The sequence below is a fragment of the Rhinolophus ferrumequinum genome, chromosome 15 (assembly GCF_004115265.2).
Source record: "Rhinolophus ferrumequinum isolate MPI-CBG mRhiFer1 chromosome 15, mRhiFer1_v1.p, whole genome shotgun sequence".
NCBI lineage: Eukaryota > Metazoa > Chordata > Mammalia > Chiroptera > Rhinolophidae > Rhinolophus > Rhinolophus ferrumequinum.
In genome coordinates, this window is record NC_046298.1 from 27,286,013 (window position 1) to 27,298,359 (window position 12,347).

General features: G+C 42.5%; 1 protein-coding gene across 1 annotated transcript in view; it reads right to left on the bottom strand.

Moving 5' to 3' along the window:
- Positions 1-12,347, bottom strand: part of PKD1L2 (polycystin 1 like 2) — a 64,327-nt gene that overhangs the window by 42,280 nt on the left and 9,700 nt on the right. The window contains 3 exon segments of the mRNA XM_033129226.1: positions 2,507-2,842; positions 2,845-2,910; positions 4,771-4,988. Of these exon segments, the coding sequence (XP_032985117.1) occupies positions 2,507-2,842; positions 2,845-2,910; positions 4,771-4,988 (620 nt within the window).

Here is a 12,347-nt window from a genome sequence, read left to right on the forward strand (position 1 = left end):
TGCTAATTTCTATAGTGTGGATATTCCCACCAAGGCAGCTCATGCACCAAACTCGGGCCAGTAAGCTACCACACTGACTTCATTGACTGCAGAGAAGGGATGAGCATAACAGCTCTGGCAAGCTGGTGGGGGCCGGCCTCAGCCCCTTGTGGGGTTTCCAGAGACTTTCATTTGCCTCCTACTGGCTGTGTGCACCTGGGCAGGTTAGGTATTCTTTCTGAGTCTTAGCTTCCTCATCCATAAAAAGGCTGAAAGCAATCCCTATTTCTCAGGGCTCCAGAAGGACTGAATGCTGTGCTATATTCACTATCGTTTTGTAATCTATACATCTGTAAAGAATGGTAATGCGTTAAGTTAAAATAATGCAGAAGGTACACTCAATATGCTGTGAAGATATTGAAATGTGAATATGGTTAATGTCTAATTCAAGAGTAGTGGTTAAGATAGGAACTTAGGGTTATTCCATGTGACTTGGATATCTTAAGATCTGGGTACTACTGATCTTTGGAAAACTCTTTCCCAGTGAAATCTCATTTGCACAACTATAGCTTCAAAGGTTTACACAATTATACAAAGCAAATTAAGATGCCAGATACAGAGGACTTTCTTAACCTTAAGTAGGAAGATGGTTCCGTACCCTGAATTAAAAACTCAGGAAAAATAGTTGCTACCTTGGTCTTGCCATGAATTAGCTGAATGGCTTTCGCAAAGTCAGTTAACTTCTCTGAGCCTCCAGTTCCATAAGTGGAAACAGAGGGCTGTGGAGAATAGAATGGATGTCTGATGGTATTTCCCCTGTCCAGGCATACATGCCCCTTTCTTTCGGTAATGGCACCTACGGGTGATAGTTTCTCTGGGGAACCATCTCTCCCCCACTCTCAGTCCTTGGTTTGGGTGAAGCCAACCCTACATCGTGTTCCAGGATGGATGTGTGATCATGATCTGCCTAAACTGAGTACTACCTCCCCTGGTTTCATCAAGGGGTCCAGGAGGGACTAGGAACCAAATTTGGGCCAGTAAGTGGCAGCCTCAGGACTTCCACTTCAATTATCAAACAAGAGGTGCTGTTTCTTCTCTGGGGTTAAGGACTGAAGCCTGGGTCCATCTTGCTACTGCTTGGGAAGAGGGACTCAGAACGAAGCAACATAGAACCAACAGATGGAGAGACACAGATTTCTGAAGACCTTGAGTGTCTGGATCCAGTTGCACCTAAACCCTGAACTTTTCATTTTCTGAGTTGATTTCAAGTCAGTTTCCTTCTGGCTTGAGCCAGTTTGAGCTGCTTTTCTGTCCCGTGCTACTCAAAGCATCTTGGCAAACACATTCAAGGTGATCTTTCAGCTGCCTACCTAACAGCTATTACTCATGCCTGTCTCTTGGCTGCCAGAAGCCACCTGCTCCTGCAGACCTGAAAATGCTGCCTACCTGCTGTCCAGCATCCCTTACAGCTGGGGTACATGACCCCACCCTGGCCAATGGTGTCTGAGGAGAAGACTGCTGGGGACGGGTGGGAAAGATTTTTCACTGATAAAAAGAGGTGTACAGGAGGAAATGGGCTGCTTCTCTGCTGGATGATGCTGGGCTGACACGTGATGCCTGGAACTGCGACAGCCATCATGATTGCATGAGAAGCAAGCCTAAGGACAAAGCAAAATCTCTGAGGATGGTAGAGCAGAACAGTAGACTGATCCTGGATCCTTGCTGGTGACACTGAGCTACTGAATCAACCCTGCAACTACTTACCTCCTAACTTCTTGGTCGGTGAGATTATAAAGCCTTGAACTTGAAGCCACTTAGGTTGGCTTTCTGTTACTTATAGCCTAAAGTATCATAACTGATACAAATGTTTTAGAATTCTGTATCATTCGTTGAATGTTTTACGCATACAATGTTGCCTTTTAGAGTAATCAGAGTAATGTCTGCTGTGGTCTTCTTCTCTGGCTGGTGCCAGCCAGTCTATCCCCAGCCATTCTGTTGCCTGTCTCTATTCCAGCCAGCATCATGACACTTCCTCTCTTGTCCCTTTCTCTCTCACTCTTCAGTTTTTACCTCTCTCCCTCCCCAAGGGCATGGACTGCAGTTTCCTGAACCACAGTCTCCTCTAGAAGTGATGGAACAAATCAAAATGCTGCTGCTATCTTTCAGTGGGAGTGATTTACTCCCCATGGGACAGTTGGCAATGTGTGGAGACATTTTTAGTTGTCATGACTTAGGAGGCTGGTGGATAGAAGCCAGAGATGCTGCGAAACATCCTACAGCGCACAGGACAGGCCCCCTCAGCAAAGAGTGATCCAGTCCCAAGTGTCAGAAGTTGAGAACCTCTGTGACTATAAGCTCTATGAGGGCAGATAATATTGGCCTTTTCATTATTTTGTGATTCAGGCTGGATGCTGTGAACCATGTTTGTGCTCATGACACACTGAAAACTAGCTGGCAGGACCCTGGACTCTAAGTCAGGAAGGAAAGAGAATGGAGGTTTGGAAGGGGAGCCACAAACCCCAAGTACCTTCAAAAGGAAGTGCTACATAGTAAATCCCAGATGGCCGCCCGGGGCTCTCTTGTTCATGGGAGAAGGATGCATTGCGTCCTGCTACTTCAAAGGTCAGTTCCTCTAGGATGCCATGAGTCACCGAGACGTTGACCAGTAAGTCCTGTCCAAGCTCCAAGTAGTCAGAAGCCCAGGAAGCCTGAAGCCCTGACAGAGGCTCCATGAAGTGGACTGTGGTGCTTGTGGAGAGTGCGGAGGTGGTGGTGTTGCTTGTATCTTGGATCTCCGGGTGGTGCATCCCTGAGCCCATCCGTTGCTGGGCTGCTCTGTCCAGGGTCAGGTTGTCGGGGAGGGGCCCCTCTGCATGGCTCACTCAGCCAGGTGGGTGTTAACCGACAGCTCAGTGTAAGTCACCCCTGGTCCTAAGCGGGGTAAGACACATTTAAGAATGTTGGTAAGAACCATGTAGTCGATTATACTGAGATAGTTCAGACTCAGACTCAAGCTCTGAAGTGAGATTCTGGATATAGACATAGATATGGATACAGCTGTAAAGACATGGAAGGATATACAGTGATTATCTCTGAGTATCGGGTTCATGAGTCATGTTTCTTTTAGGGTCCTCTCTTCTCATTTGTATATTCTCATATATTTATACTACGCATATGTTACCCGTAAACTTAAAAGTGTATAATAAAAATATTAGAGCATTTCGTTGATAGCGATATCCTTGCGGGGAGGAAGGCTTAAAAGGAAGCATCTCTTGAGAGTATGGCTGATTTTTTTTGCATGAGAATTAGCCTCAAGTCTTGTTTCAAGAGGAGCAAATGAAGCCATTGCCTTCCACTTCCACGGCTGACTGCCTGAAACCTTGCCCAACAGGAGAACCCAGCTTGTTCCAATCATGATGGCGCTGCCTTTCAGGTTGGGGCTGGTTGTCCTAACTGGATGCTGAATATTGTGGCTGACTCTCGAACTATGATTTAAACCAACAAATTAGGATTCTTTCCAATAGAAACCAAGTGAGTGTGTTTCTTGTTTGAGTGGTGATGGTAAAGATGATGAAGATGGCAACGGCGACGATGATGATGTCAGCCCTCTGAGAGCAGGAGCCCTGACCTTCAGGTTTACTGCTGCCTCTCCCACACCTGGCAAAGAGTATGCACTCAACTCTATTTGGAGAATGAATAAATAAATGAAGGATTATTTTAAGTTTCCCAGGTACACACAGTAGCCATCTTCACCCAACAAGCACCTCAGACAGGAAGGAGCCTCAAGTACTATATTAGCAATCCTGTAAGTCACTGTGATGAGTGAGGCTCCGGGTGGTGTCAGGTGATGTGAAGTCACGCCATCACCTCCTTAGCTCTGTGCTTCGCAGTTTACATCAACAGCCCTCTGTCCAGATCTCAAACTGGCCCATGCCTTGGGGAAAGATGCTGCCTTGGGTAAGGATGGGTCTTAGTTGGGAGGGTCTCTATTGAGAGAACGGGTATTATTCAAAATATTTTAACACCTGAAACTGTGTGGGCACCAACCCAGTGACTTATCAGAATAGATGTTCTGATAAGTCAGAATGGACACTGTGACCAATCAGAATAGACACTGACCAATCAGAATGGATGCTGTGACCAATCAGAATGGACATTGTGACCAATGAGAAATATTGCTGCGACCAATGTGAATAGATGCCATAACCAATCAGAATGGACACCTTGACTAATCAAAATGGACATGATGACCAATTAGAATGGCCTCTGTGACCAATCAGAAAACAAACTGACCAATCTGAATGGATGCCAGCCATAACAGCTCCTATGGCTGTAGCAGTGTGTGCAGCTGAATATCAGCCTGACTTGGGGCAACATAATTGTGCCAAGCTAGTCAATGCTCAGGCCCAGCTGGTAGCACTCCCAGTCCTATTTGAATCCCCCCAACAAGGAGTGGATTAGAAGTTCAGTTCTTGTAATAGGACTATGGGCATGCAAAGAAGGGCCTTTTGAGGGCTGGGAGCTCTCACTAGCTTACTAGCTTTGTGACTTTGACTCTTTGACTCTGAACCTTTCCTCCATTTCTTCATCTGTAAAATGGAGATAATATGCATTGGGTGGGCTAGTATATGTAAAGCACTTAGGTCAGTTCCTGGCACACAAGAGGTGCTAAATAAATGAATAGTTAAAAATCTAACTTGTTAAGTGATTGCTGTTAGTATTTATTAAAGCCTGGGATAGATTTGGGGGAAATCAAGGTTGCCTTGACCTTAGCCATTTCTGCAGACTCACCTCCATCGAGCGCCACCTGAATCCACACAGGGTCCCGGAAGAGAGCCCAGCAGAGAGGGCTGCCTCCTCACTTGAGCAGGCCGGAGCACCCAGCCACACTGAGCCTCTCCATCTTGTCTCGTGTCGTCACTTGCTTCTGAGCTGTCACATGCCGCGTGCTGGTTGTGCACTGGGCAAACACAGTGAATTCCCCAGGGGTCGTGAACTGGTGGATCACGCTTTGGGACAAACCGCTGAAAACAGAACTGTTACCAGAGTTGAGAACATGCAAACACGTGTATTCATACACGCATGCATGCGTGCCGTCATCCACCTCACACCTTTTCTGCTCTGCAAAGATAAACAGATGAAGGTAAAGATGCTGCACAAGCTCTTGGTGTTCTCAGAGGTTACACTGAGACGTCCCAGAGCAGGTGAGAGGGGCAGAAATAGCACTGAGCAACCGGGATGATGACTGTTGGGTTGCGAGTCTGTTTCCTGCCATTTAGTCCCTCTGTGGCTCACACAAACCCCCTGTCTGGGTCTTCGTGCTTCATCTGTAAAATACCATGCCCCAAACTACCTTTCTGGGCCTTATTTCCCCGTCTGTAAAATGGGGTCAGATTGCAAATGTATCAAAACGATGGGTTTGTTTTGCTTCTCATTTTCTCAAGGGGATTAATTAAAAATCTCTCACATGGCCTGCAAAGACGCACATGATCTGCCGTCCTGACTGCCTCTCCATCTCCTGTCACACTCCTCTATGTGTTCACTGAGACCTTGTTTTTCAGTTTCTAGAACATGCCACCTCTTGCCCACCTCAAGGCCAGCAAGTACCCTGATCCTGACCGGGAAGGCTCTTGCTTATCTTCTTGTTCACACTGAAGCTCCTCCTTTCGTTCTCAGCTTAAACATCACTTCCTCGGGGAAGCCTTTCTTAGGTTCCCTTTATTGCCAGAGCTTTGCTGCTTCTCCTACCATAGGTGACACTCATCCCTTATGTGCTTGCTTATTCACTGTCGTTCTTCCTTGTTAGGCTGTCAGTGCAGTCAGTGTCTGCCTAGTTCTCTGTTACGTACTTGGCACCTAGCACAGAGCCTAGCACACAGTTAATGCTCGAGAAATCGTTGGCAAATGAACATATTTGTGAAGAAGCTTAGGAAACAGTAACGTCATTCTTGGTGCCAGCCGAGATGGAGTAAGCTCGCCATATCCTACTTCTTCCATTAATCGCAACTGCCTTGGACAGAATTCAAAACTAAACTACCTGAGGACTCTGAAAAATAAACAACAGTAGACAGATTGGGGAGGAAAGTCAAAACTTCAAGAATCTCCCATAAAGATGGGAGTTTCCTGTTTTGTGTCTTTGAAAAAAGAAAAAAAACTCTCTCTTCTTGGCTTTGTCCCTAGGGTAGCCTGAGTCATGGAACTGCACACTGAGTGAAGAAAACAAAAGCCCCAAGAGAAATCCTCTCTGTTTAGCCAGAGAACTGGGAAAAGGGCTGCAGTGAGCCTGAGAGTACAGAGGAAATACCTGTTTTTGTTTTGTGCTGTTTCTCTTTCCTTTTCTCCTGACTCTGCCCCAGGCTGTCCTCTCTCTGCATGAACCGCATGAGGTGATGCAGACACTTACATCCCCAAGAGGAAACTCATCTTTCTAACCAGAGGAATGATGAAAAAGGACCTGTGAGAGCTGATGATTGTGGGAGAAATCCTGACAAGGAGAGATCTAGAGATAAGGATTCCCTAATTCTATGTATGTCCCAGAATAAATCATGAGCTCACCCACAACCTATGCATGTGAAGAATAGGCCCAAAGAAACATAGCAAAGGCTTTGTGAACTAAACTACAACATAAACCAACTCCCTGAGTGGTGCCTGAGTGGAGCAACCAAAGCAACTTTGAAAACTGAACTGACATGGGAACCACCACTCAGAAGGCCAGTCAGAATGTGTGGTCTGAACCTAACTGGATTGGTTGCCTGTTAAAATAAAACAAACAAAATCAACATTTTTCTGGAGCATTTTAACAGGACCCAGTCTCAGAACTTACTATACTATTCAAACTATCTAGAATACAATCCAAAATTATCTGCTATTCAAAGAATTAGGAAAATGTAATCAGATTTCAAGAGAAAACATAATCAGTAGATGTCAATTCTGAGACACCCAGATGTAGGAAGTATCAGACAAAGACTTTTAATCAGCTATTGTAACCATGCTCCATGAAGTAAAAGTAAAGACTCTTGAAATGAATGAAGAGATAGACATTCTTATCAGAGAAACAAACTATAAAAAAGAACCAAATGGAAATTTTAGAAATGAAAAACACAATATCTGAAATAAAAAATTCACTGAATGAGTACAATATCAGAATAGAGATGACAGAGGAAAAAGCCCATGAACTTGAAGATAGAGGAAAAGAAATGATCCAATCTGAAGAACACAGAGAAAATGTATTATTTTTTTTTTAAAATGAGCAGAGCATCAGCAATCTGTACAATAATATCAACATGGAGAACATTTGTGTGGTTGGAGTACCAGTGAGAAGAAAGAGATTGGTGTAGAAAAATGTATTTGAAGAAAGAATAACTTCCCAAATTTGGCAAAACACAAAGATTCAGGAAGATCTGTGAATACCCCAAAGGAAAAAAATAAATAAATAAAACCATGCCCACACAAATAATAATCAAGCTGCAAATAATCAGAGAAAGAAAAATCTTGAAATCAGTCTGAAAAAAATGACATTACATATGGAGAAAATGGTGATTCGAATGACTATAGATTTCTCCTCAGAAACCACGGAGGTCAGACGACAGTGAACAACATCTTTCAAGTGTTGAAAGAAAAGAACTATTAACACATAATTTTATATCCAGCAAAAATGTCATCTAGGAATTAAAGCAAAATAAAGACATTCAGGAATAAAGAAATTCTCTCAGAGAGTTTGTTGCCAGAAAAATCTACACTAAAAGAAATGTTATAGAAGTCTTTCCAACTGAAGGGAAATGATACCAGAGAGAAACTTGAAAATTCAAGAATGAATGGCGAGCACAAGACATGGCCAATAACTTGGTAAATGTATAGAGTATTTCCCCCCTCTTAAGTTCTTTAAGGTATGTATGATTGTTGAAAGGGGTTTTCAATGTATGTGGATGTCCTACATATGATGATTATAATATAAAAATGGGCAGGCAAAGGGACCTATATGCTAGTAAGGCTTCAACATTTTACCTAAAGTGGTAAAATATTAACTCTAAGTAGACTCTGAAAGGTTAGATACATGTATGTATACTGAAATCCCCAAAGCAACTATTTAAAAAGTAATACAAAGAGATATAACCGAAAAAAATCCAATAAATGAAAATGAAATATGAAAAATATTCAAATAATCTAAAAGAAATCAAGAAAGGAGAGAAACAGCAGGGGAGGAGGGCTGGTAAACAGAGGGGACAAACAGAAAACAAATAACAAAATAATAGACCTAAACCTAGTATATCAATAAATACATTAATTGTAAATGGTCTAAACACACCAATTATTGCACTATATGGGATATTAAAAAAACAAGACTCAACCATATACTGCCTACAAGAAGTCCACTTTAAATACAGTGATGTAGATAGGTTAAAAGTAAAAGGATGGAAGAAAGTTCTACCAGCCAACTCTAATCAAAAGAATGTTGGTTTGGCTATTGTTAATATCATATAATGTAGATTCTAGAACAAGAAAACGCTAACTCTTTATGGATACGTGAAGGATGGTTTTAGCAAAATCCAGTTTGTTTGTCAATGACCTTTCTGGAAAAAATAATTTGTTCTGTTCTTTGAACTCTAGTGCCAACTGAAACTGCCCAGGACTGAAAAGCAGAGAAATGGATGTTTTTCTGATTTCTCTCCCAGTGATTTCACCCAACGGAGAAGACCGCAAAGTGGTTTTAGAAACTGCTTCCAGCAAAGGGTAGATATGCTCAGAGTACAAAGAGATGGAGACAACAACTTTAAAAATCATGCTATGATCCTATGACCCAGCAGTTCCACCCCCAGGTATAAACCCTACAGAAATGTGCACCAAAGACATGCACTAGAATATTTACGGCTTCACAATTTATCGTACCCCAAATGGGTAACCCTTCAAAATGCCTATCAGCAGTAAAATGGATAAGTAAATTGAGGTATATTCACACAGTGGAATGTTATACAGCAATAAGAGAAAGAAATCACAACTTTACACAACAGTATGGATAAATCTCAAAAACACTATTGAACAGAAGTCAGACACAGAAGAGAATATACTTTATGATTCCATTTATATAAGTTTCAAATACAGGTCACACTATTCGGTGATGTTAGAAATCTGTATCTTTGTGTGAAATTTAATTGAGCTGTATCTTTTTCTGCACTTTATGTGTGTTATGCTTCAATAAAAAATTTAAAAGCTGTCACTCACTGAAATTTGTACACACTGCTTTGATATTTGACATTAATGGGATGCAACTTTTATTTAAAAAGAAAGTGGAGAAGAAAGCTCACAGTTTTTAGGTCTTTGCTCACTCATAATGTCCAATTGTTAACAACAGCGTAATCTGTCATTTTGTTTATGTCACTCACAAATCACCAGCCAGCATGGTAGATGGAACCATCTGACCACGTTGGGCAGTGTGGTGGAATGGCAAGGATAGGAAACTGCAAATGAGAGGTTCTGGGGCGCCTTGGGTTACCTGCATAACCTGATGACTCAGGTAACCTCTCTGAGACTCAGTGCCCTTATCCATAAAATGAAGTGAGAAACACTCCTGGCTGGGTTATTGTCAGGTTTAAATGAGACCATGGCTGAGTAAGTATCTAGAATGTAATGATTACAAATATTGTAGCTTTTTGTATAATAGGATGACATTTAAGCACTTAGCCTGTTAAAAGTAGGGTATACTTTAATGTAATGTTAACATAATAGTAGCAATTACCCATTTTTTAGAATCAACTCTGCACCAGTTGTTTTCTTCTTTGTAGTCCCATTTATTCCTTAAAATTACTGAGTATTAGTAACAATCACAGTACTAATAATTACAGATCATGTAACTCCGTGGCCTAAAGATCCTTGTATATCCTCTGTAGTGGATGTCTTGGGGGTGTCACCCAGATTCTACCCTGCAAGACCTCCCAGCATCCTGGTGTGATAGCAGCTGAGGGCTCAGAGCTGAATCCACCTCCAGGAATTCCCCTTAGCCAAAGGGAGCTGCTTCTCCCAAGGTGACATACCCTCCTCAGGGACATCTTGCATCCAGTGGCTGCTCAATGCGTGGGAGCAAATGTTCTGCTCTCCTGACTCAGTTCGTGACACGTCCCTTTCCAGAGGTCTCTGTGAGATCGGTGGGGGCCTGTGCTTCTATTGCATCCCAGTCTAACTTCTCCTCCTGCCACATTTTAGTACACTCAGGAAACCTCCTGCACACCAAATCAGAGCCTGTTTCCTGGTACTTAACCTGCATACTCTCCTAAAAACAATCTCTTTAAACTGGCTGGCATTAAGTCTCTTCGTCACCCTTTTGAGTTTTCCAGCACCATCTTTCATTTTCCCCACATTTCCCTGAACTCCCAGTGTCGTGAGGTGCTTGCAGTTACCTGGGGATCCCATCTTTCTATACATCCATGACCTCCCTTTTTGTACATCCTCTCCTCCTGCCTCATATTCTTGCTACCCTGCGAAGGACTTCAGCTCTACAATTCTTTCTGACTCTCATCTTCCACAGATTTTTTTTTCTGTACCGCCCAATGGCCTGTGTACATCTAAGTCACTCTAAGACTTGCGTTGTCTTGTGAATGATCGATTGCAAGGGAAGTCCCCATCCTGACAGCTGTGTGTGCATGCAGAGGTGACTCTGAATAGACTGAAGAATAATGGCAATTCCTGGATCTGTCTGTAGGTGGCGCCGAGTTACCTAACGCTGGCCTGAGACAAATTTCACCTTATGCAAATTGTTCCATAAGACCCCTAATACAATTTCAGAAATGTAGAAAGTTTTCCACGATAGAGAAACAAAATAGCTTGCCATGCAAATGTACACAAGACATGGGGAGTGCAAGATGAGAAGGAGCTTCTGAAGGAGAAATTGTTTGATTTTCATTATGCGGTTTCTATTGGAGGTTGGATTCTCCCCATCAGCTCGTGTTACTTAACTACAATGGAGATAGAGCATCCAATGTAGGTCTTAGCCTAACCTGGAGTTAAGCAGAAGTAGGAATCTGTACAAACACATTAAAGAAAATCACAATGACATCCACATAAAGTATGTGACTTCCGCATACTTAAAATTCATGCCATTTTTAATATTGTAAATTGAGTGCTAAGGTTGCTAATTCCAATTAGAAAGCATTAGAAATATATTTCCCAATGTTAATAAAATGATAGAGAAGGTGGGTGGGAAGTTTCAAGGTCTAACAAGTCTTTAAAGGAGAGGAAATTGGATTATTCGAGTGAGGTGATGGTGGAGGGTGTCACCATCTATTTCTTTTGAAAGAGAAAAAAAAAAATGCCAGGGGCAGTGGTTGGCTTAATTAGTTAGAGCACAGTGCTCATAACACCAAGTTCGCTGGGTTGATTCCCACATGGGCCAGTGAGCTGCGCCCTTTACAACTAGATTGAAAACAATGACTTGACTTGGAGCTGATGGGTCCTGGAAAACCACACTGTTCCCCAATAAAAACTTTTTTAAAATTAAAAAGAATGCCAGTCCCTTTCCCTTAGAGCTAATGTAAATAATTGCTTATTGCAGTTTTTCTTAGATTATGAAAAAAATTTTAATCACACAGAGAATTCCAGACAGTAATACAACAAGCACCCTTGAACTCACCATGCAGAGTTGACAAATATTGCATTTTGTCCCATTTGCTCCAGTTTTTAACTATTGGTTGTTTATTACTGGCAAGTCCTTATGTAACTGAAGGTCTTAGCAGGGCTACATACAGTCAATTTTGACTTATGCCAAATTCAAGTTCTATAAAATTGGGGAGTTAAAGATTATGTAACTTAGCATTTGTTATTTTTTTGATGAAATGGTAGCAAATGGGAAGAAACCTGAACAATGCCAGAGGTATTTGTATTACTAAAACCTTTTTCCCCCCAAAGCATCTTCACATGTAAGTTCTCATTTTACTCCAATCAAAGCAGCCATCAATAAAAATGTGACGAGGAAGGAAATGGAAGCCCAAGACGAGGGTTTATCTCAGGGTCTCTTATCATATTAGCAGTAGCTGGGATAAGAACCCCAGCTTCTGGACACCATTTTATTTAGCACACTGCCTAAGCTCAGACGACTGCTAAGTTTGAGACCTGCATTCACTGGGGCAGACTTGTGCTGAGACAGGGCTGGCTCCCTGTTTGCCTCCCCCCACCCAGGGTTTTCGGGAATGCTGAGCACTTATGGGCCTAGATTCAGAATCTTTAGCTCTCACAGGGTAAAACCAGAGATGTTTTGGGGTTAGGAGAGGGGTTTATAGGCCTCCATGATTTCCCTGGGGACCTATGTTGAACTGGGGGGTTTCTGTAAGGAGCCCTAGAACCCAAAGAGGACCTGGATTTTCTAAAACAGTCTGGGGCAC